This window comes from Oncorhynchus masou, chromosome 5 (genome assembly GCF_036934945.1).
Source record: "Oncorhynchus masou masou isolate Uvic2021 chromosome 5, UVic_Omas_1.1, whole genome shotgun sequence".
In the NCBI taxonomy this organism is placed as follows: domain Eukaryota; kingdom Metazoa; phylum Chordata; class Actinopteri; order Salmoniformes; family Salmonidae; genus Oncorhynchus; species Oncorhynchus masou.
The window spans coordinates 41,530,468-41,556,108 of NC_088216.1; the positions used below are offsets into that span (position 1 = coordinate 41,530,468).

Here is a 25,641-nt window from a genome sequence, read left to right on the forward strand (position 1 = left end):
CAAGAGCAGATATTTTTATTGTGAAATGTTTATTAATTTGTTCATCACATGCATGCAGTCCATCTAACTGCTATTCAGATATGATCAGGTAAAGAAGCACAATAGATTATCAATAATATAACATAAGAAATGTCATAAGAAAACAATCTGGTATGGCAAAATATTGTAAATCTAGTAACAAAATAATCCAAGTCTATAAAATGTGTGGGCAGAGTACTGTTCACCTGCCCCAGAATGCGCTCCACCAAAACAAAGTCCACATGCTCCCCACTGAGTCAATATAAACAACCACCCAGCACCAAAAAAGTAGGACCTATCCCATCATGTGACATCACCAGCGTCCAATGGAGACATTTGAAAAGTCTTACTTATACCTGTCATGTCATATCCAATTATTGGTCAGTATTTACAGTGAGTCAGTCACAGCCCCACAATAGGCCAAAACATATTGAATGAGTTCTGGTCAGTAATGTGACTGACTCTACCCTTTAGGTGAAGAAGTAAAGCTGCTGCTCTTTCTCCTTGTCTGAGATGTCATACACCTGGCTGGTCTTCAGCTTGCCGGCAGGGGGCTGTGATCTGGCCATCAGTTTCTTGCCAGTCTGGAGAAAAGCATCGTCAAATAAAGGGAACACAATGGTATGGTTTCTACAATTAATTATGACATTAACTCTGGATATTTATCAAACGTCATGCTTATTCTCCATTTCTACCATATATTATAATAGAACAGTCACCCAGGTAACTAAACCAATGGCTTAGGGCTGCATTCAATCCATATCGTGGAAGTATTGCAGAAGATCCACGGCATAGCTCGATTTAAATTTTAAGGTAATGTCCCTGCATTCACCGTAAAATCTGCATATGCCAGCTCAATCAGAAATTACCTTACATTTTTTCATGCGGATCTTCTGCGATACAGACTGAATCCAGCCCATAGTTACGCAATGTAATCTGGGTTGTAGGCGTCTAATGAAAATGTCATGCTTCACACAGATTTTCCTGGCGGAACTTTGTTCATAATGTTTGCCTGTAGGATTGTAATGGTGTGGTGTTGAGGCAGATTGTGTGACTGACTGTTTTCTTGATGTCGGCCTGGGCTCTCTCCAGGGCCCTCTTCAGCCTCTCCTCCTGGTGCTGCTTCGCCTGATGCATCTTCTCATCACGCAGCCTAGGGAAAGGAAGCAAAGGATCATGGGCGGGAAAGGAGAAGGGTCGATTAATTTAATCTAAAAGGCTAAATCTCCAGTCTAGTTGTCAACTTCACAGAGATGTGCTTTAAACTGAAAGAAACTCAGCTCTGGCACCTAGCTACCACATGGAACAGGCAAAGCCTAAAGCTTAGATCCTTAAGACGTGGAGGTTGAAATGGAATGGCGCCAAACTGACTAGCCTATATGATGGTCCTACGAGGCTGTGTTCCAACTCTCCCCTACCTGAGCCTCCTTTCCTTCTCCTTGGTCCTCTCGGCCATCAGCAGTCGCTCCTTGGGGATCATCTCCACGTTCTCCAGCAGCTCGCCCAGGCGGCTCTCGATAACCGTCAGCATCTGCAGCGTGCTCAGGTTGGCCTCTGTGTCGCCCACGCAGCTCCGGTACACCTCCTCCACCTTAGCGCCCAGGGAGTCCAACATAAACTCCTACAGTGGAGGAACAAAGGTGAGAGAGAAAGATCTATATGATCTAAGGCCAATGACTGGCTCACTACTGACATTAGCATGTCCTCTGCATAACCGTCAGTGTGACCTGTCCCATTTCCCACTGTGAGTAGAAGTGTCATTAGGCACAGATCTAGGATTTGCTTACCTTCCCCAAATCTGAACATTGACCATTAGGGACGGACAGACTCTAAACTGACTTTGGATCACTGTCTCAAAGGCAGTCTTCTCTCTCCTACCTGGTCGGCGGATTTGTACTTCCCAAAGTTGAAGAGGCGGGCCCTCAGCTCCAGCTCGGCAGCCCGGTCCCTCTCCCTCTGGATGGTGTGGGTCATGATGTCTATCTGCTGGGTCAGCTGGACGGTTTCCAGCTCCCTGCAGAGAAGGGGGGAGCCACGCAACACATAGAAACGAATGCAGGCGAGGAAAGAGAGAAAAGGAACTATGAAGGGTACTCATGACATAAAACATCCTAGCAATGTCAATGTCAACATCCTAGCACTATCAATGTCAGTCAAAATAATTTACTTTCTACAATAACTTGGTATTTTTATCGCTAATATCATGCTATTCTAAACATTTTGCCATGAGGCTGAGAGAATTTTGCATTTTTAAAGCTAATTTCCTGCAATTCTACACATATTTACCCTTTTTTGTTGGAGCATCTGCCAAGTGCCTAAACAAGGTATTTCCTAAACTGTGCTGCACATGTCCTCACCCACACCTCCCCCGCGAGCACATCACTCCAGTGCTGTTCAACCTCAACTGTTCAACCTCCACTACAAAATCCTGGTTCACACCTACCAAGCTACGGACAACTCTGGACCAAAGTACCTGTCTGAACTCATTCTACCCTTTGCTCCTCCAGGTCCATCTCCCTTCAGCAGACTATAAACTATGGGTGACAGGGCTTTCAGTTACGCGGCTCTGTGGCTGTGGAACGCACTTCCAGACACTATTAGGACTGCAGAGTCTCTGTCCTCATTTAAGGCACAGCTCAAGACCGTGCTGTTCAGTAAAGCTTTCTAGGACCTCTGCTAATTCTGTTCTCATGTCCTCCGGATCTGACCACACCTGCATATAGCGTTGATTGTTTTCTGTGTTTTGGATTGTTTTTATTATCATTTATTAATTCTGAATTATTATTATTTATCTTTTTGCCTCTGGTCTGAGAAAAGCACTTTACAAATTAAATTAATTTTAATATGAATTATATTGCTATTCTGCCCATTTTGCAATAAAGCTGAGAGAATGTTGTATTTTAAAAGCTAATCTCCTGCAATTCTACACATTTTGTCATGGAGCAGAGGGGAACATGTGCAGTTTTATAGCTAATCTCATGCTATTTTACACATTTTGCAATGATGCTGAGATAATTTAGAATTTTAAAACTCATTTCCTGCTATTCTACAAATTTTGCCATGAAGCTGAGAGAACATTTTGCCGTTTTACAGCTAATGTCCTGTAATTCAAAACATTTTGTTCTTATTCTATCTGGAGATCCTATTACATTACCAGAAGGGCTTTGACATAAACCCTCAAAGTTCCCGAATGGAGTGAAAATGGCAGCCATATTGGTCAGGGAGAAATCCAAACAAGTGTAACTGGAATGAGAGGCATAATCCAGTGGTCCGAGCCACTGTGTGAATCTCTACATTCACTTCCATCTGTAGTACTCACTTCACTCTCTATCTACCTCTCACCTCTAACCCCAGCAGGTCTTACTTACATCTTCTTTCTTGTATGGTCCATGACCTTACTGAACACCTCCAGAGCCTCCTCCGTCTCCCTGGAGTTCTGGATCAGAGAGAGGTTCTGCTCCTCCAGCTCTGAAAGCAACTCCAGAAGCTGCCTGGGGTCTGTGAAATACAGCTCTGGGTGTTCCTGCAAAAAGCGACAATCACCACACACAGATAAGCATAGAATCTCAATAGCATTTCCTTGATTCATCGCGTCATCTCTCCTCACCTCCTTCTCAAAACCCATTGGATTAGAAGGTCAGAGGGGCGAGTTTTGAGAAGGAGGCGAGGAGAGTGGACGTGAGGAATCGAGGAAACGCTATTGAGATTCTCCCATAGACTTCATCCAGGGCAAATTGAAAAGTAGGCAGAAGTTTATAAAAATGTACAGGGAAAGATATCCTTTAGCAGGAAGCTAGGTTGCCTGGATGGACTAGTGGGGTTGAAGTTCAACATAATCAGATTTTGCTTGGTTTTCCCAGATCAATCCTAGTCATGGAGCTCGTTTAAGTGGTAAGGCTGAAGCAACCAACTACAGACGAAAGTCGAGGAGTGAAGTCGTGGGAGGTCCGTGCATCTGCGACAGTCGGACACAAATCAAATCAAATTTGTCACATGCGCCCGAATACAACAGGTATGGGTTTTCAACAGTAAGGCTCATGGCAGTGTTGCCATTGTTTATACAAGCTTTTCTTTGTAATGTCGAAATAAACATGTCTCCGACCTCCATATTACACACTCACAAACTGTAAATATATGTGTGTACATTGTACTATCAATTAGTGATTGAGAGCCCCAAATATCACATTAATTTGTACATATCCACTGTATACATGAATTGCGGCAAAGTTGGTTTCGGTTTCAGTCACGTGTTTGGTCACTTTCGCGTGGAGCAAACACCCTAATGATTGGTTGATAATAGAGCCTCCCACAATCCAGGCTATGGCTGTAGGATGAAGTTGGCGAAGAGCAACTGCAGAAACTTGCAGTTGACTGCAGTCAAAGCTTCATGAGTTCATGCAGTCGTTGTGTAGGCGCAAGTCGAAAATGTTTATTCCCTTAATGCAACACACTTTGGAAGGCAGCGACCAACAATGGTCAAAAGTGATCTGCTTGAACGCGCCCTTGGAGTATAGGTATTTTAGTCGAGACTGATCCATTAAGCATACTTTTTAGGCCTGAGCTTAATCTGTGTCCGGAAAATTGGCCCTTGACATTTTAAGTCATATTCAGCCTGTATTCACTTTTTATTCAAACGTCTCATTTATTCAATTTTCACATTTTCACATTTTCAAATTTTCCAGAATATCGTTATCCTCCAGTGTAATTCTTACCTTCTAAGGTTGAAACTAACCTCATATTCAGAGCTGTCGGTCTCCAGTTCTGCCACAGGACTCCTGAAAAGACAGGAACTCAGCACAAAGATGTGCCAAAATTATAGCATGGAACACGGTCATATTCAAAACCCACTTCTGCCAATGGGTGACTCACATAGATACCCTGAGGCCCAATGTTGTACTCGTGATTTGGGACACACACACACTCACGGTTTGTCACTCTGGACTATCGACTGTCTAGAGGGGGCCCTGGCATCCCGGAGAGGGGGCAGCTCCCGACTCGCAAAGGACGCCCTGCTTTCCACACCTGTGTGCGTGTGTGCGTGCGTGCATGCGTGTGTGTGTGTGTGCGTGCGCAAGTGTGTACGTGTGTGTAAGGGAGAGGGAGAGACAGAAAACGGAGATTAAAAAAGGGGCGCTTTAGTATAGACACAAAATAGCATCAAATGCAACAGCCCGTCACCATTTTACAGGCCACTACATCACAGTACTGAAGTCAAATGTTTATGCAACAATACATAACAAAACACTAAGAAAGAAGACATACTAGAACGTCTTTTCGGAGTGGCCCTCTCGTCTTTGTCTTTCTCTTTGGACTTGTCCTTGGTGGCAGACTTGGTGGTAGACTTGGCTTTGGGGGTCTTACCCTTTGCCCTCTGTGCCTCTTGCCACTCTGGAGGGGACAGCTTGAAGAGAAACTCCTTGTACATGGTGTACTCCTTTATGATGTCCTCAAACTTAGAGATGTCACTGCAGGAGAAGAGCATGCATGCACACACACAAACAAATGCATGAACACACGCACACACACACACACACACACACACACACACACACACACACACACACACACACACACACACACACATCTTTGAGATATACACTTCCTTTCAAATGTTTGGGGTCACTTAGAAATGTCCTTGTTTTTGAAAGAAAAGCACATTTCTTGTCCATTAAAATAACATAAAATTGATTAGAAATACAGTGTAAACACTGTTAATGTTGTAAATGACTATTGTAGCTGGATCACTACAACTGGCCTTCTTTAGACTTTTGAGTACTGAGTTGAGTATCTGGAGCATCAGCATTTGTGGGTTCGATTACAGGCTCAAAATGTCCAGAAACAAAGAACTTTCTTCTGAAATGTATCAGTCTATTCTTGTTCTGAGAAATTAAAGCTATTCCATGCGAGAAATTGCCAAGAAACTAAAGCTCTCGTACAACGCTGTGAACTACTCCCTTCACAGAACAGCGCAAACTGGCACTAACCAGAATAGAAAGAGGAGTGGGAGGCCCCAATGCACAATTGAGCAAGAGTACAAGTACATTAGAGTGTCTAGTTTGAGAAACAGTCGCCTGTCATTAAATAGTACCCGCAAAACACCAGTCTCAGCATCAACAGTGAAGAGCCGACACCAGGATGCTGGCCTTCTAGGCAGAGTTGAAAAGAAAAAGCCATATCTTAGACTGGCCAATAAAAATAAAAGATTAAGATGGGCAAAAGAACACAGACACTAGACAGAGGAACTTTACCAAGAAGGCCAGCATCCTGGAGTCGCCTCTTCACAGGGTTTTCTAATGATCAATTAGCCTTTTGAAATTATAAACTTGGATTAGCTAACTCAACGTGCCATTGGAACACATGAGTGATGGTTGCTGATAATGGGCTTCTGTACGCCTATGTAGATATTCCATAACAAAATCAGCCGCTTCCAGCTACAAAAGTCATTTACAACATTAACAATGTTTTACACTGTATTTCTGATCAATTCTATGTTATTTTAATGGACAAAAAATTACATTTTCTTTCAAAAACAAGTACATTTCTAAGTGACCCCAAACTTTTGAACGGTGGTGTACATGATGTGTAACCTTTATGACTTTCTCACGTACATCAAGCATTGACTATAGTTTATTTACGCCAATAGTTCCAATAGGAGGCCATGGTCATCCTAGCTGTAATGCTCTGTGTACTACCCACCTCTTAATGGTCACCATCCTAGTTGTGAGCCTCTTGATCTCAGTCACCTTCTCCAGTTTCACTTTGGTCTCTAACTCAGCACTGTGCAATAATGGAGACACCATGTGATTTTATGAAGTAGAAGAGGAAGATAGATTGTACATATAGCAACCATATTGTTAGTTATTACACTTTGATGGCCTCTACAGAGTTCTTGTCATTCTCTTTGAGGAACTCGTCGAACATGATGGCGTCGTCCTCCAGGAACCGCTCGGCGCGCATCAGCTTCCTCTCCTGGCCGGTCGCCATTTTCTCCAGCTGCTCGATCTCTCCACGCTTCACAGCCAAGGAGTACTGGGAGAGAGGGGGAGAGAGATGAGGGAGATAGGGATGGGGAGAGAGAGATGGGGGATTGGAGGATGGATGGATGGATGGACGTTTTGGACAGGAGAGAGAAAGATTGAGGGCGGAAAGAAGGAAGATGTCAAGAGGTGGGAAATGCCACCAACTTGAGGGAGGTGGAGAAGCTTGTATTGACTGTACCTGCACACAGGCTACTCCTCACTAGTGGGAACCACTAAAGACGATGAATACATAACATTTATTATGTATTATGAATCATTGAATACAATACATTTACTTTTAATTCAATGATCAAGCATTTCTGTATCGTATAAAGAACGAATATCTGTGGACACATTCCAGTTGTCATAAAGAGCATAACATGATCACCCGGGCAGTTTTTATTGGACCTTCGTTCCCTTCTTACCTCCAGCAGAAACATCTCCCTTTTCTTGGTGATAAACTCATTCATGCTCTCTTTGTCAATATTGCGATCTGGGGAGAAACAGTATGGTTGGTTACACACACACATACATTCATGCAACACACACATCACAACTGTTGATAACAGACTGCTAAATACTGCACAATTTAAACACGTGCCCCCCAATCCCCCTTTCCCCAATACACGTGTAAATATAGGACTAAGTTGTGCCTTCCTGTATTATACTTTTGCAAAAATGTTTATTCTACTGAGTCATTTACTTTTTGTTCACAATCTTATATTGTATTATTTCTTACTGTTGTTGCACTGTCAAGAAGGAACCTGCAAGTAAGCATTTGGTTGGACGGTATATACAGATGTCGGATCTTAATTTGACCCATTTCATCGCAGGAGGAAATTAGTCCTGCAGCAGGAGGACGTGAATGAATACTGAATATTTAGAATTGGCGCCAGGGGGCAGCTGGAATCAGTCTTTGTAGGCTATATAATGCAGTACCGTACCTACCATAAGCTGGGTATAAATACAGCATCTTCAGTTCCAATAGCCCCGAACCCAACTCATTGGAATGACCCAAATAGGGTTGAATGGCAGGAACCCGGTTACCAAGATTTACTGGGATATTCCGCCTAAAACCACTCCCTTTTCCAGGGTAAAATAACTGTGAGGAAACGGTAAATTATCATTCATTATTTATATGAACAGCATGGCGTGAAATGGAACTTTTAAATTATACAGCGGCAAAAAAAAGTATGTGAACCCTTTGGAATTACCTGTATTTTTGCATAAATTAGTCATCAAATTTGATCTGATCTTCATCTTAGTCACAACAATAGATGAACATGTGACAGGTTAAAGGAAATATTCATAGCCTGTTGTACATTAAAAAGTATTAGTAAATTCATAGTATGTGAGGATCTTAAAACATCTAAGGTTAAAAAGATGCATTCAGTATTAGTTGATAGAGATTGATAACATTCATATAATTGTGTTAAAGTTAAAATCTGTCAAAGTGTACGAATTGTGAGAGTAATGTGTAAACGTTATATTGATTACTTTATTTTGTAGTGCCTAACAGTGTTAACCTGTGATCTACGAAATGCTCTTAATCTATGAGCCGGAGATCGATTGCTCTGGTCTCCACCCATATTCCTGGGGAAAATCGCGGTCTTTTCTCATTACACTAAATGTTGAATTGAGAATACAACACCGTATCACTCTCGTGATTATTTCTCCCCTGTTTTCAGGTACTTTATTGATGATAAAAATAGTAATTTAAATGTTATAACACATAACTAACATGTCAAGAGTGTTTAAGGTGTGTCTTAGTAACGTCTTGAGGAAGTTAGAGTTAATTTTGAAGAGTAATATTAGCCCTGCTCTGTTGAAGTGAAGAATAGCATCTTATGTCGATTGTGAATGAACATGTGCGTTGTTAATAAGATATTATTTTGCTGTGTTATTTGTATAATGGGTTTCCTGTTGTTTCGTAATGTGTTACTTTTGTGAAATGTCGTTGACTAAACGTTGAATTGAGAATACAACACCGTATCACTCTCGTGATTATTTCTCCCCTGTTTTCAGGGGCGTAACAAACACAGTGTGCTTAAAATAATAACCCCCAAATTATTGTATTTTTCTTGTCTATATTGAATACATAATTTAAAAATCCACAGTGTAGGTTCGAAAAAGAATGTGAACCCCTAGCTAGGCTAATGACCTTTGCAAAAGCTAATTGGAGTCAGGAGTCAGCTAACCTGGAGTCCAATCAATGAGACGGAATTGGAGGTGTTGGTTAGAGCTGCCATGCCCAACAAAAACACTCACAAAATTTGAGTTTGCTACTCACAAGAACCATTGCCTGATGTGAACAATGCTTCGAACAAAAGAGATCTCAGAAGACCTAAGATTAAGAATTGTTGACTTGCATAAAGCTGGAAAGGGTTACAAAAGTATTTCTAAAAACATTGATGTTCATCACTCCACGTTGTGAACAGAGTGCCCCATCGTGCCGGTTGGGTTATGGAATGGGCACAGCAGAAGCTACGGACAACGAACACACTTGCATTTTATCAACAGCAATTTGAATGCACAGATATACCATGATGAGATCCTGAGGCCCATTGTGGTGCCATTCATCCGCCATCATCACGGTGGCCCCATGTCGCAAGGATCTGTACACAATTCCTTGAAGCTGAAAATGTCCCAGTTCTTCCATGAGTTGCATACTCCAGACATGTCACCCATTGAGCATATTTGGGATGCTCTGGATCGACGTGTATGACACCGCGTTCACACCAATATCCAGCAACTTCACACAGCCATTGAAGAGGAGTGTAACAACATTCCACAGGCCACAATCAACAGCCTGATCAACTATATGTGAAGGAGATGTCTTGCTACATGAGGTAAATGGTGGTCACACCAGACACTGAGTGGTTTTATGATCCACGGCCCTACCTTTTTTTTAAGGCATTTGTGACCAATAGATGCACATCCGTATTCCCAGTCATGTGAAATCCATAAATTAGGTCCTAATTGATGTATTTCAATGGACTGATTATTTCCTTATATGAACTGCAACTCAGTAAAATCTTTGAAATTGTTGCATGTTGCGTTTATATTTTTGTTCAATATAGATTGATATATAGCCCTAGTCCTCACAGGTAGTTTTAAAGAAGAGCGAAGGCTATAGCAGTTATTTATTCAGACCCAGAACCATTCAATCTTCATGAAGAGAAGTGAAAGCCTTCTGCATCTAATTCAAGTCCTATATTATTCAAGGATGTCATTAGAATGATGAAGATAAGGACAATAAAACGTGTTTCCTTTACCTGTTGAAAGCGAGGAGGGAATGAAGCAACAATAGAGAGAGAAAGAGGAGGTAGGCTAATAACATTAGGGGGGAAATTATGAAAGATATATATATGGATGAGCCTACTGTTCCATAAGGTGTTTTTTTAACTGTTTTTTTTTTAAATCTAATTTTACTTCTTTCATCATTTACTTGATGTGGAATAGAGTTCCATGTAGTCATCGCTCTATGTTGTACTGTGTGCCTTCCATAGTCTGTTCTGGACTTGGGGACTGTGAAGAGGCCTCTTGTGGCATGTCTTCTGGGGTATGCATGGGTGTCCAAGCTGTGTGCCAGTAGGTTAGACAGTCAGCTCAGTGTATTCAACATGCATTCAACCTTTCATAAATACAATTAGTGATGAAGTCAATCTCTCCTCCACTTTGAGCCAGGAGAGATTGACATGTATATTATTAATATTAGCTCTCTGTGTACATCCAAGGGCCAGCCATGCTGCCCTATTCTGAGCCAATTACAATTTTCCTAAGTCCTTTTTGGTGGCACCTTTACCACACAACTGAACAGTAGTCAAGGTGCGACAAAACTAGGGCCTGTAGGACCTGCCTTGTTGATAGTGTTGTTAAGAAGGCAGAGCAGTGCTCTATCATGGACATACTTCTCCCCGTCTTAGCTACTGTTGTATCAATATGTTTTGACCATGACAGTTTACAATCCAGGGTAACTCAAAGCATCTAAACTTGAGCAATTTCCACATTATTTATTACAAGATTTAGTTGAGGTTTAGGGTTAAGTGAATGTTCTGTTCCAAATACAATGCTTTTAGTTTTGGAAATATGTATGGCTAACTTATTCCCTGTCACCCACTCTGAAACTAACTGCTACTCTTTTTTAATTGTGTTGAGTCATCCGCATACATAGACACTCAGGCTTTACTCAAAGTCAGTTAGTAAAAAATAAAAGCAAGGCATAAAGAGCTACCCTGGGGAATTCCTGATTCAACCTGGATTATGTTTGAGAGGCTTCCATTAAAGAATACCCTCTGTGTTCTGTTAGACAAGTATCTCTTTATCCACATTATAGCAGGGGGTTTAAAGCCATAACACATATGTTTTCCAGCAGCAGACTATGATCGATAATGTCAAAAGCTGCACTTAAGTCTAACAAGAAAGCCCCAACAATAATTTTATCATCAATTTCTCTCAGCCAATCATCAGTCATTTGTCATTTGTGTAGGTGCTGTGCTTGTTGAGTGTCCTTCCCTATAAGCGTGTTGAAAGTCTGTTGTCAATTTGTTTACTGTGAAATAGCATTGCATCTGGTCAAACAGGTATCCAGACCCCTTGACTTTTTCCACATTTTGTTACGTTGCAGACTTATTCTAAAATTGATTATATAATGTTTTTCCCTCATCAATCTACACACAATAACCTATTATGACAAAGCAAAAACAGGGTTTTAGAAATGTTTGCAAATTTATTACAAATAAAAAACAGAAATACCTTATTTACATAAGTATTCAGAAACTTAGGTATGAGACTCGAAATTGAGCTCAGGTGCATCCTGTTTCCATTGATCATCCTTGACATGTTTCTACAACTTGATTGGAGCACGTGTGGTACATTCAATTGATTGGACATAATTTGGAAAGGCACACACCTGTTTATATAAGGTTCCACAGTTGACAGGGCACATCAGAGAAGAAACCAAGCCATGGGGCCGAAGGAATGAGGTCGAAGGAATTTTCCGTAGAGCCACTGGACTATTACTACTCCACCAATTAGGCCTTAATAGTAGAGTGGCCAGACGGAAGCCACTCCTCAGTAAAAGGCACATGACAGCCCTCTTGAAGTTTGCCAAAAGGCACCTAAAGGACTCTTAGACCAAGAGAAAAAAGATTCTCTGGTCTGATGAAACCAAGACGGAACTCTTTGGCCTGAATGCCAAGCATCACGTCTGAAGGAAACCTGGCACCATTACTACGGTAAAGCATGGTGGTGGCAGCATCATGCCTTGGGGATGTTTGTCAGGGACAGGGACTGAGAGACTAGTCAGGATTGAGGGAAAGATGAACGGAGCAAAGTAAAGAGAGATCCTTGATGAAAACCTGCTCAAGACCTCAGACTGGGGAAAGGTTCACCTTCCAACAGGACAACGACCCTAACCACACAGCCAAGACAATGCAGGAGTTGCTTCGGGACAAGTCTCTGAGTGTCCTTGAGTGGCCCTGCCAGAGCCAGACTTTAACCTGATCGAACATCTCTGGAGAGACCTGAAAATAGCTGTGCAGCGACGCTCCCCATACAACCTGGCAGGGCTTGGGAGGATCTGCAGAGAAGATCGGGAGAAACTCCCCAAATACAGGTGTGTCAAGCTTGTTCCGTCATACCCAAGAAGACTGTAATCGCTGCCAAAGGTCCTTCAGTAAAGTACTGAGTAAATGGTCTGATTACTGTTTTAGCAAACATTTCTAAAAACCTGTTTTTGCTTGGTCGTTATGGGGTATTGTGTGTAGATTGATGAGGGGGGGGGCGATTTAATCCATTTTAGAATAAGGTTGTAACGAAACAATGTGGAAAAAGTCAAGGGGTCTGAATACTTTCCGAATGCACTGTATGTATTGGATAATGACAAAATAATTTGGCCATGAAATGTCTTTAATGTAGGGCTTTTAAATGTATTTAATGTATGGCTCATCATGCTCAGGTAGCATCAGGCTTGAATTTTCAATCAAAGCTCTAATCAAATCCAGACATGAAATGCTTTTGAATGACACTTCCGGTTTTGGCGGGAAATACTGGGTTACCCAGGAGAAAAATGATTTACTCTTGGGATGGAACATTTGTAAAATACAGGGAAAATATTCAACCCTAGCCCCCACACCATGGCCCAACTAGAAATTTGTGCAATTTATGCCAGTCCAATGGTGGTCCCGACAACGTGCAAAAAAAGGGGCGGGGGGGGGATTACTCTTAAATATAGGATGGTATACATCATTCGGCTATGCATATTTGGGAGAGAACACGTGATGATGATGATTCATTGATTTGTGCAGGATTTTTTTTTTTCCATCTCTGTCATATTAAACTGCTGGCATGTGTGGTGCCAGCACATTGATGCGTATTACCATGTTTTCATTGCTGCGCTGATAATGTGAAAAACATTTTTTTGCAACATTCTAAGAATTCTATATACAGGGCCTTGCGAAAGTATTTGGCCCCCTTGAACTTTGCGACCTTTTGCCACATTTCAGGCTTCAAACATAAAGATATAAAACTGTATTTTTTTTTGTGAAGAATCAACAACAAGTGGGACACAATCATGAAGTGGAACGACATTTATTGGATATTTCAAACTTTTTTAACAAATCAAACCCTGAAAAATTGGGCGTGCAAAATGATTCAGCCCCTTTACTTTCAGTGCAGCAAACTCTCCAGAAGTTCAGTGAGGATCTCTGAATGATCCAATGTTGACCTAAATGACTGATGATGATAAATACAATCCACCTGTGTGTAATCAAGTCTCCGTATAAATGCATCTGCACTGTGATAGTCTGAGGTCCGTTAAAAGCGCAGAGAGCGTCATGAAGAACAAGGAACACACCAGGCAGGTCCGAGATACTGTTGTGAAGAAGTTTAAAGCCGGATTTGGATACAAAAAGATTTCCCAAGCTTTAAACATCCCAAGGAGCACTGTGCAAGCGATAATATTGAAATGGCAGGAGTATCAGACCACTGCAAATCTACCAAGACCTGGCCGTCCCTCTAAACTTTCAGCTCACACAAGGAGAAGACTGATCAGAGATGCAGCCAAGAGGCCCATGATCACTCTGGATGAACTGCAGAGATCTACAGCTGAGGTGGGAGACTCTGTCCATAGGACAACAATCAGTCGTATATTGCACAAATCTGGCCTTTATGGAAGAGTGGCAGATAGATATCCAGATATCCATAAAAATTGTTGTTTTAAAGTTTGCCACAAGCCACCTGGGAGACACACCAAACATGTGGAAGAAGGTGCTCTGGTCAGATGAAACCAAAATTGAACTTTTTGGCAACAATGCAAAACGTTATGTTTGGTGTAAAAGCAACACCGCTCATCACCCTGAACACACCATACCCACTGTCAAACATGGTGGTGGCAGCATCATGGTTTGGGCCTGCTTTTCTTCAGCAGGGACAGGGAAGATGGTTAAAATAGATGGGAAGATGGATGGAGCCAAATACAGGACCATTCTGGAAGAAAACCTGATGGAGTCTGTAAAAGACCTGAGACTGGGACGGAGATTTGTCTTCCAACAAGACAATGATCCAAAACATAAAACAAAATCTACAATGGAATGGTTCAAAAATAAACATATCCAGGTGTTAGAATGGCCAAGTCAAAGTCCAGACCTGAATCCAATCGAGAATCTGTGGAAAGAACTGAAAACTGCTGTTCACAAATGCTCTCCATCCAACCTCACTGAGCTCGAGCTGTTTTGCAATGAGGAATGGGAAAAAATGTCAGTCTCTCGATGTGCAAAACTGATAGAGACATACCCCAAGCGACTTACAGCTGTAATCGCAGCAAAAGGTGGCGCTACAAAGTATTAACTTAAGGGGGCTGAATAATTTTGCACACCCAATTTTTCAGTTTTTGATTTGTTAAAAAAGTTTGAAATATCCAATAAATGTCGTTCCACTTCATGATTGTGTCCCACTTGCTGTTGTTTTTTCACAAAAAAAATACAGTTTTATATCTTTATGTTTGAAGCCTGAAATGTGGCAAAAGGTCGCAAAGTTCAAGGGGGCCGAATACTTTCGCAAGGCACTGTGTATATATATATATATATATATATATATATATATATATATATTTGTCTTCTGGAGATAGAGGTAGGTGGAGAAGTAAAAACAAAAAAAAATATGAAAAAAAAACAATCATTAAAAGGTTAACGTTCTGATCTGTTCCATCAGTCTTGTGGGGGCAGCAGACTGGGATAGGGACATATTCAATCAATCCCTATCCCAGTCTGCTGTCCCCACATGCTTCAAGATGGCCACCATTGTTCCTGTTCCCAAGAAAGGTAAGGTAACTTAGCTAAATGACTATGGCCCCATAGCACTCACTTCTGTCATTATGAAGTGCTGTTCACTAGTCAATGATCATATCACCTCCACCCTACCTGATGTCCTAGACCCACTCCAATTTGCTTACCGCCCCAATAGGTCCACAGACGACACAATCGCCATCACACTGCACACTGCCCTATCCCATCTGGACAAGAGGAATACCTGTGTAAGAATGCTGCTCATTGGTTACAGCTCAGCATTCAATACCATAGTACCCTCCAAACTCATCATAAAGCTTGAGACCCTGGGTCTCGACCCCGCCCTGTGCAACTGGGTCCTGGACTTTCTGACCGTCCGCCCCCAGGTGGTAAAGGTAGGAAACAACATCTCCACCCGGCTGATCCTCGACACTGGGGCCCCACAAGGGTGCATTCTCAGCCCTCTCCTGTACTCCCTGTTCACCTATGACTGCGTGGCCATGCACACCTCCAACATCAATAATCAAGTTTGTAGACGACACTACAGTGGTAGGCTTGATTACCAACAACGACAACACAGCCTACAGGGAGGAGGTGAGGGCCCTCGGAGTGTGGTGTCAGGAAAATAACCTCACTCAACGTCAACAAAACAAAGGAGATGATCGTGGATTTCAGGAAACAGTAGAGGGAGCACATCCCTATCCACATCGAAAGGACAATAGTGGAGAAGGTGGAAAGCTTTAAGTTCCTCGCTGTACACATCACGGACAAACTGAAATGGTCCACCCACACAGCCAATGTGGTGAAGAAGACGCAACAGCGCCTCTTCAACATCAGGAGGCTGAAGAAATTTGGCTTGTTACCTAAAACCCTTACAAACTTTTACAGATACACAATCGAGAGCATCCTTTCGGGCTGTATCACTGCCTGGCACCACCTTTTTTAGACTGCAGGTCCGCTGGGGCATATATTCAAGCAAGCAATAGCCAGAATAAATGATTTGTGGCCTCAGCGCTTGTGTGGTCCAGGGGCTACAGCCGCGGACCCCGCCACACATTATGTCAGAGCTGGCAAGGGAATTGAATCCGGCCCACTGTCCTTTGACTCCCCCTCCCCTATCTTCCCTGTATTTCCAACACTTGTTTATCTCTTCAATAAAAGCAAAACAATTATGACAGGAGTGAGACTGCCCCATTCCTTAAAAATATATTTAAGAAAGAATAATAATAGGCTTGTATAAAATAATGATAATACGGTATAATGACAATCTAGGCTAGGCCTTATAATAGGACATTTAGCAGTGGGAGGATTTGAACATTAACACATGGGTGCGGCAAAGTGCCAGATTCTTGAATGAGAATGACCGAATCATTGTTGCATGATTAAAGAGACAGGCTTGGCGCAAATTGCAGGAGTGGGGGTGGTGAAATCAGCTGTTCAACAAGTTGTCAATCAACTGATGGCTCAAATCAGCTCATCAAAAAACAGGGTTAAATATTGAACATGTAATTGGGGAATTGAAACCAGGTGTGTAAAACAAAGACAAAACAAAATTAAAATGAAAAGGGGATTGGTGATGGCTAGAAGGCTGGTGACTTCGACCGCTGAAAGCCGCCCGAACAAGGAGAGGGTACCGAATTCGGCGGAAGTCGTGACAATTGCAAACATTGATGGCACTAGATTGTCGCCAGTTGATGTCTCAATAAACCATCTTTAAATTCTAAATTCATCTGCACAGCTGATCTAAATTGCAACCATTATTGGTCACCTCATTACCATTCCCTATCAGATGTCATCGTTACCTTAGTCCTGCTTGCAACCAAAATCTTTCAAGATATGTTCGCCCTCTGGTTGGTACTGTCAACGTTTTGAACAGACTAAGTGCGATTGATCTACTGTATTTGACAAGCATTCCATACAATTGAAATAAAGTATTTCCTCACTTACCACAGCAAATCTACTGTGGAAATTTACCTGACACTTTGTATGACTGGAAACTAATGTTGGTGTAGCCTACTGTTCTTATTTTATTAGTTTCCTATTTATGATATCTGCTAAATACAACTGTCTATAAAAGTGTCTGGTATGGTAATTTCTTATCAAGATCGGGGTAACATATCTGAAATGTGTAACTAAATCAAGTCAATGGGGAGATTGAGTTATTTGCACCAGAAGGGTATGGGCCAGAATCGAACCCATGCCAACACAGTAAGCCTACATGTGCACGCTGAAGGAAGCAGCCCTAACCACTAGACCACCCCAGACCACAATTGAGCTACATTGTGACAGTTGATTGGCAACATTAGGTTCGCTAGAACTCCTAAGCTGTCCTCTTTTTCGATAACATATACTGTAGAGCTAAAAATAAAAATAAATAAAAAAGGTCTTTCACGCGCCATTGTGCTCCATTCCGTAGGCTACCTCATTATTCTCAATTTCATCTTGTCTTTACAGCTGATATTATAGGCCTATGCGTGCAATTAGTTTTGACAGGCTACAGTAGGCCATAGTTTAGGGTGTAGCCTACTGTACAGCTGCATTTCAGATACACTTGACACCTGTATGTCATAGCCTAGTGGAGACCAATATATAGCTTGTGTTAATAAGCTATATAAAACGACGGTTGTTGATGTGTATGGCTGAATGTTGCAGTAATAGGACCTAGGCCTAGCATTTGAGCGAGAGAGAGGATGATTTTGATTGCAAGCCCTGATCCCAATGACTCAACTGCCCCCGCACGGAGAGAAAGAGAACTGCTCATTTTGATGCAGTAGGGAAAAGGTTGATCATGGACTCTGTTCCACACAGCGGTTGTGTTGGTGGTGTCGGAGGTGGAACTGTGTTAGATCTGTCAAATCCACAAGTGGTTCCCGGCATTATACCTAAAACGGACATTGCCATTGGCCGCACAAGTCACATTAACAGAAATCCCATGCAAAGGAGTCACATTATCAGAAATATTATGCAGAGGAGTCACGTTAACATAAATCCCATGCAGCCTTGTTTACAAGTTTGAACACTAGAATGTGAGATTAGGATGATGGAAAATCCTCATTATTTGGTTTAATGATTTTTTTATTTGAGTGTAATTATTTCTATATAGGCTATACTTTCTCGCTCTGAACTTCTAACAAGAGTGGGGCGGGCGTGGCTTCGTGACAATGATCGCAAGAGCAGCTGCTCACCGTTTTGATGGCTCCAACTGCAGTTTCACCTCTGACACTGCCAAAACATCTGCTACGTGGGTGTCTGCTATCGCCGGTTAACACTTGATCTGATTGAATCTAGGCCCAAGTTAAGATCTGTCATCTGTACCAACAACTTGAAATAGCATGGCATTGTCAAAAGATGGGCCTGAGGTTAGGTATAAAGGCAGAGGCAAATAAAAAGTATTATTTTGCAGTCTGTATTGTCAGTGCACTCTATTGACCATAATAATTATTTCAGTTGTGTCAATGACTCCAGTGTAAGCCTAAGGCCTTTGTGTTTAGGCTGACTATACAGTATGTGTGTGTATAGACCTAAAGTGTGTGTCATAACATGTCAATTATGGTGAGGCAACATGGTGTGTGTTGGTGTGTGTGCACCTTTGATCATGGCCACCCTCCAGGCAGGGGTGTTTTGTTGCTGGGCCAGGCTGCTCTCCTCCCCTCCTGGCTGGGCTGTGTCCTCCTCCAGACCCTCTCTCAGTTCCCTGAGGAGGTCACCCTGCTTGGCCTTCATACGGCCCGCATAGGTCACCTTCTCATGGACCCGCAAACTCAACTGGCTCTGCAGCTCCTGGAAAGAAAATAGGTGCATTATTTGACATGATGTTGGACAGATACCAGTTGGACTGAGGTAACTAAACAGTAACTATATGTGTAATGCATTGAATAAAACATGATTTTGGAGATCCCATTCACGGAAAACACTGCATATGTAGGCTCAATCGGGAAATTGTCTTTAAAAAACACAATGCCAGTTGCATTGTCAACAATTGTATTTAATCTATAATAATGACACTAAAATATTTATTGTCACACACATGTGAACACACACACACATACACACCAGTTTCCTGCGCTCCTTTTCCTTGTTCCTGATCAGAAATATGTTGGTGTTGTCAAGCACTTTAAAAGGGTTCGCCCCAGGCATCTGTTTACATACATCTTCAGACATAGCAATAAAAAACAGGGACAAATGTCAGAAGAAGAGTAGCCCATAGACAACTGTGGCTTGCATTTAAACCAGTACCAGTAAATTGACCTCTCAAAAACAGCATGCATGTTGCACCAACACAATACCAAGAATAAACTAGTAGGGGAGAGTGGGGTAAGTTGAGCCAAAGGAGTAAAGGCATCAGCATGCTTCAGTTCAGTTGGCGCCTAGCCGAACTCAGCTAGCCAAACCGAATGAGTGTGCTCCCATACTCCATTAAAAGACCTTTGCTTGAAAATTCTAAAAAGCAGCAATAGTACTGTTTGTCCATTTTGAAATGCCGTAGCCAGTATACACTTCCTCAAAATATTCTGAATGTATCCAAGATACCTCAAGAAATGTTGAAGTTTTTGCAGAAATCTTATTTGCGCAATTTCCTATCTAACTAAGATGTTTGGTGAAGTAATTCGGAATGAAAAAAATGTACATGAAAATAAGTCGTTGAATGATAACAAAGACTTCATTGAAGAATCCTTACTGTTGACCAATTGCCGACTAAGGGGCAGAGACTTCGGCTCCGAACTTAGGCTCGCCTGCAGAAAAAATGTTGTGTGTCTGAATAGCTGAAAGAACAGTCACTGAAGTCCAAAGGAAAGAAAAAGTCACAAAATGTCATCATAATATATGCACGAACTCTTCCGAACTGTTTCGGCTAGGAAGCATGCGTTTACGAGACCATAGACAAAAGAAATAGAATAATTTGTCCAAATATTTAGGAAGAGCTCATAATTTTATGGAGTTTGTGAAGGAAGAAACCATATAGAAAAAGTATGCAAGTTAGGTACATAAAACTGTTTTTAACCAAGTCAATTTAATTTATTGTGTTACAGGTTTCATAATGCTAGGATCTAAACCAAAGTAATGTATATATAATTTTAAGATTGTTCAATACATCAGTTGGAGTCTCTAAAAGCTTCAATAGGTGGTCCTAAACCTAGCATGAAAGTGCATCCTTGTAGCTGTGTGGGCTAATATAGTTAAAATGTTTGCCTTGGGGTAAATTGAGCCAATGGCAAAATGAGCGAATTTAAGTGTTTTATTCCCAGGTGTAATGCAAGGCATTATTGCTGGGATATGACGTAACAACAGGTCCTGGCCTATGGTAAGAGTGTTGTTTTTTTAGTACAAAGTGTTTGTTTTGTTAAGTCTGTGTTAAAATACCCTTAAAATTATTAAAAGGCAAAAAAAAGCGATTGTGATTGTGTTTAATTTTATTTGGGAAATAAAGATGGTTTTAAAAAGATAGTGGTAATATTTCATTCAGTACAGGAATTTTTAGGCGACTTAACTGACTCTGTCCCGCAGCTCAACTTTCCCCATAACTGGCTATGTTCTTAAAACTGTAAAGTTTACATGAATTCTGAGTATTTCCACGGATATACAACATCCTGAAATATATGCAGACGTCTTTGTTAGAAACAATACTATATCTCCCTTGGCAGAGTGATGCTGAATGTAAAAAATGTTTTCAATGTACCCTACTCTCCCCTCCTACTATTTTACTGTCTTTGTGCATCTAGGATGGTGTCATACATTTCAGAACCAGTTGATTGAACTGTTGATGACATTTTCTATACAGTTTTTATTTAATTATTTTATCTACAGTAGTTTATAACAGGTTAACCCTAGACTGGAATGAAGTGGGATTAGAGGGATGTCATAAAAGTCAAATGACTAAGTGAGATGAACGACATGGAATTGGAACAAGATTTTTCCATTACTTCTTCCTAGTCTATTTTATGACAGAATCATTCTAGGGGTAACCTCAAAGTGACTCATCATCAATATTACAAGTAATGCTAACCAGTTGGTTAGATGATATGTATAATAGCTACTACCTGTAGATATCACTGACTTGGTGGCACTCGCCGACTGGGCAACTATCATGGGACCTGACAGCATGTTTGGTCCTCCTGTCGAAAAGAATCGCATACAAAATATAGAAAATCAAAACTAGAATTCACACCCCAGTAGAAACAGTAGGTTTATTATGTGTAAAGTAGCCTAGTCTTGCATGGCGAGCCTTCACAAAATGTGTCTCATTCACCATGGGAGAGTGGGGTAACTTGAGCAAAAGGAGTTGAGCCATCCTTGTTTCTAAGAAACTATACACAAAATTAATCTTTTGACCAAATGTTTAGGAAGAGGTTATATTTTCATGGAATCTTTGAAGGAAGAAACTACATTGAAAACATGGTAAGAAAGTTAGGTCCATAAAACTGATTTTCACCAAGTAAAATTAATGTACTATGTTAATAAGAGGTTAAATGGTGCTTGTATCTAAACCAAAGTAGATCATTTAAAGATTTCTCTCGACATCAGTTGGGTTCTCTATAAGCTTCAAAACGAGGTCCTAAACCTAGCATGAAAGTGCATCCTTGTAGCTGTGTGGGCTAATATAGTCAAAATGTTTGCCTTGGGGTAAGTTGACCCAATTGTTGAGCCAATGGCAAGTTGAGTAAAATGAAGTGTTTTCTTCCCATGGCTCAACCTACCCTGTCCCATGGCTCAACCTACCCTGTCCCATGGCTCAACCTACCCTGTCCCATGGCTCAACCTACCCTGTCCCATGGCTCAATCTACCCTGGTTCTTCCCAGGTATAATGCAAGGCATTATTGCTGGGATATGAGGTAACAACCGGGCCTGGCCTATGTTAAAAGTGTTGTTGTTTTTAAGTACAGTGTTTGTTAGGTATTAAGCCTGTGTTAAAAGATGCTTACAATTATTAAAAGACAAAAAAGTGATTGTGTTGAATTGTGTTTGGGAAATAAAGATAGACGTAGTTTTATCTACAAAGGTAGTGGTAATATTTCATTTAGTACAAAAATGTGCGGGCGGCTCAACCTACTCTGTCACATGGCTCAACTTACCCTGTCCCATGGCTCAACCTACCCTGTCCCATGGCTTAACCTACCCTGTCCCATGGCTCAACCTACCCTGTCCCATGGCTCAACTTACCCTGTCCCATGGCTCAACCTACCCTGTCCCATGGCTCAACCTACCCTGTCCCATGGCTCAACCTACTCTGTCCCATGGCTCAACCTACCCTGTCCCATGGCTCAACCTACCCTGTCCCATGGCTCAACCTACCCTGTCCCATGGCTCAACCTACCCTGTCCCATGGCTCAACATACTATGTCCCATGGCTCAACATACTATGTCCCATGGCTCAACCTACCCTGTCCCATGGCTCAACCTACCCTGTCCCATGGCTCAACCTACTCTGTCCCATGGCTCAACCTACCCTGTCCCATGGCTCAACCTACCCTGTCCCATGGCTCAACCTACCCTGTCCCATGGCTCAACCTACCCTGCCCCATGGCTCAACCTACCCTCCCCCATGGCTCAACTTACCCTGTCCCATGGCTCAACCTACCCTGTCCCATGGCTCAACCTACCCTGTCCCATGGCTCAACCTACCCTGTCCCATGGCTCAACCTACCCTGTCCCATGGCTCAACCTACCCTGTCCCATGGCTCAACCTACCCTGTCTCATGGCTCAACCTACCATGTCCCATGGCTCAACCTACCATGTCCCATGGCTCAACCTACCCTGTCCCATGGCTCAACCTACCCTGTCCCATGGCTCAACTTACCCCATATCCGGGGTAAGTTGTGCCAAGAGACCACTTGTTTTCTTTTCAAGCTCTGTTTTCAAAACTTTCATGTTTACATGAATTCTGGTTATTTCCAGCGATACACAACAGCCTGAAATATATGTAGATGTCTTTGTTAGAAAGAATAGTATATATCCCTTGATGGGGTGATGTTGAAAGTAAAAAAATGGCTCAATTTACCCCACTCTCCCCTATGTGCTTAGTAAAAGCCATTGTACACTATCAGCGTGTCAAGATGAAGACTTATATGACTGATACTTACTGTGCCTTGATGTTGGTGACAGCATCCCTACAGTAGAAAGTGAATGCAAATTACCACAATTAGGGTTGCTAAGACTGATAAATAGGGGACAGGTTTTTTCACACATTGCATGTCAACTATAAGTCAATCAAATCACAATGGTGAATGTGGTAACAAGTGAATTCTCTAAATGGTGAGTAACATCATAGGCTATTTTCTGTCCACATTCTAACTGTGTAAGACATGTCTATAGTTTTGCTTGGTTGTTTTCATCAAGAGAATGTTACAATAATGTTTCGTTTAAAACGGGCCAAAAGACCTTTCTCTTTCATTTAATAGCTGTTCTCCTTGGTATCCTTGTCCTTTATAGCGTCAGCTGTGTTCTTTGTGTCAGTTGCCCTGTCAATTTGTTTTCTATTTGGTTTTAATTTTATGCACTTTGAGATGATTTTGTATAATAAGAAGCGATTCACAAATTTAATAAATTATTCTTATTATTTCTGTTTCCAAAAGTTTATCAACAATGTCGCCCAAAAATCTAAAAATGGAGCCAAATAGGCTTGTTGTAACATACAAAATATTTTGCAACCTACTTTATGTAATATTATGTCAGAGTAAAATACGGTTTTGTTTTGAACATCTTTCCTTACCTTCAATTAGATTAATCCCTTTGCGGTATATTCTGCTGAAACACTTTGTCAAATGAGCATCTTGAGAGTTCTACCCTTTTTCTTCGGAACTCGATTGTCCTGAGTTTGCGTTCTGTTGCCGTGGTAACATTATTGTTCAGAAGGTTCTATTTTCTTACCACTCGATGACACTGTTTCCCAACATTCTACTCAGTCGTCAAATGCTTGTGTTCTATGTTACTGCATTTTATAAGACTCAGGGAATTTTGGAGTTAGATTGCTTAGCATCAAATTGCCCGGGACGTCTCATTTGTTTACATTGGGCACGGAAGAATACTTGATATGTTATTATAGCACAACTGACAATTTTGGGTATGGGCCAGACCACCACTGATAATTCTATGATATTTGTACCCATATTTGCATAGTCCATGTGCTCCTCTATATAGGCAAAAAAAAGATCTAAATTCAAATTTTTGAGTGTGAGAGGGTTGATATTGAGGAAGTATTTATATTTTCTCATGTGTCCAGTGAGGGTCAATAGTTTCTCAAGCTAAAGGTCTCTGCAAGTTGATCTGCTGCCCACAGCCTATACCCCAAAGAGGATTTGTGCAATCCCCTCTACACCTCACCTTATTGACACCCAGTGTACTGAAATGTCTTGGCTAACTCAGGATACTGTAGAGCGCGTTGTGATAATACTCAGATTATGCTAGCTAATCGATTTGTCTCTATTACAGGTCCCTCCTGTCCATGTAATCTTTATCAATTTGATCTGAAACGCAAAACTAATCCTATATTAGCACTCTGACTGTTGAGACGCTTTATGATTCCGGCCCTGATTACATTGATTAAGAGTTAAATTGGCAACATCTACTCTTGGAATTGTTCAGATTTTTTGAAGGTAAACCATTTTGTTTATAGAGTGCCAGTGGCTTCATTTCTCTACCTACATTTTATTAAGTTATGGGTAAAGTTTGGGTGGGTAAATGCTTCTGATATGACTGGAGTTGTGCCATGCTGGTCTTGTGTTAATAGTGGCCGACAAAAGTCAGACCGTCAGTCTAATACTGGTGTTTTGTCAAAGCTCACACACACACAGTCTCAATTTTTTTTTCTTAATTTAACCTCCAATAGATTTTAACATGAACTGGATGGTCAGTTATCATGGTCAAGTCATATTGTCAATGTTGTTGTGAAGGTGGAAGAGGTAGGTCTGTTATAAAAAATATGTTCTCCTTTTTTGACACAAATATCAACTGCTCAAGTTGTTCAGGCTTTTAATTTGTCCCATCTTGATTACTGTCCGTTAATAAGGTCAGAAGAAAGACCTAGTAAAGCTGCATCTGGCCCAAAACAAAGCAACACGCCTTGCTCTTAACTGCACACACAACACTAACATCAACAAAATGCTTCATCATTTTTCATGGTTGAGGGTTGAGGAGAACTGACTTCTTCTCTTCTAGTTTTTTTAAGAAACATTTGTGTGTTGAAAATGCCTAACCACTTGTACAGTCTGTTTGCAGACATACTGTACATACCCCACCAGACATGCCACTATGGGTTTCTTCACAGTACCCAAACCAAAGACAGACTTAATGAGTCACTCAGTTATGTATAGAGCCATGTCA

General features: G+C 41.4%; 1 protein-coding gene across 2 annotated transcripts; it reads right to left on the reverse strand.

The window, feature by feature from the left end:
- Positions 1-8: 8 nt before the first annotated feature.
- Positions 9-24,116, reverse strand: LOC135539595 (cilia- and flagella-associated protein 100-like). Of its 2 annotated transcripts, XM_064965569.1 has the most exons (16): positions 24,032-24,116; positions 23,403-23,429; positions 21,361-21,435; positions 19,376-19,473; positions 18,910-19,102; positions 7,463-7,530; positions 6,884-7,047; positions 6,715-6,795; positions 5,281-5,483; positions 4,944-5,040; positions 4,751-4,793; positions 3,387-3,541; positions 1,897-2,032; positions 1,437-1,639; positions 1,078-1,171; positions 9-602 (listed from the first exon to the last, which is right to left on the reverse strand). In XM_064965569.1, exons 2-16 carry the CDS (start codon positions 23,425-23,427, stop codon positions 489-491), a joined length of 1,749 nt encoding a protein of 582 aa, XP_064821641.1. In that variant the 5' UTR covers positions 23,428-23,429; positions 24,032-24,116; the 3' UTR covers positions 9-488. The 2 variants fall into 2 exon arrangements, with proteins under 2 accessions (XP_064821641.1, XP_064821642.1); XM_064965570.1 differs by lacking the exons at positions 21,361-21,435; positions 23,403-23,429; positions 24,032-24,116 and adding an exon at positions 20,001-20,132.
- Between the last annotated feature and the right edge of the window lie 1,525 nt (positions 24,117-25,641).

What these genes read in the sequence shown, in the direction of transcription:
- LOC135539595 (XM_064965569.1), bottom strand. Translation starts at nt 23,427, where the DNA reads ATGCTGTCACCAACATCAAGGCACA. An exon ending in GTCACCAACATCAAGGCACA is followed by an intron (nt 21,436 to 23,402) that starts GTAAGTATCAGT and finishes TCTTTTCGACAG; the next exon opens with GAGGACCAAACATGCTGTCA. An exon ending in GAGGGTGGCCATGATCAAAG is followed by an intron (nt 7,531 to 18,909) that starts GTGCACACACAC and finishes GTTTCTCCCCAG; the next exon opens with ATCGCAATATTGACAAAGAG.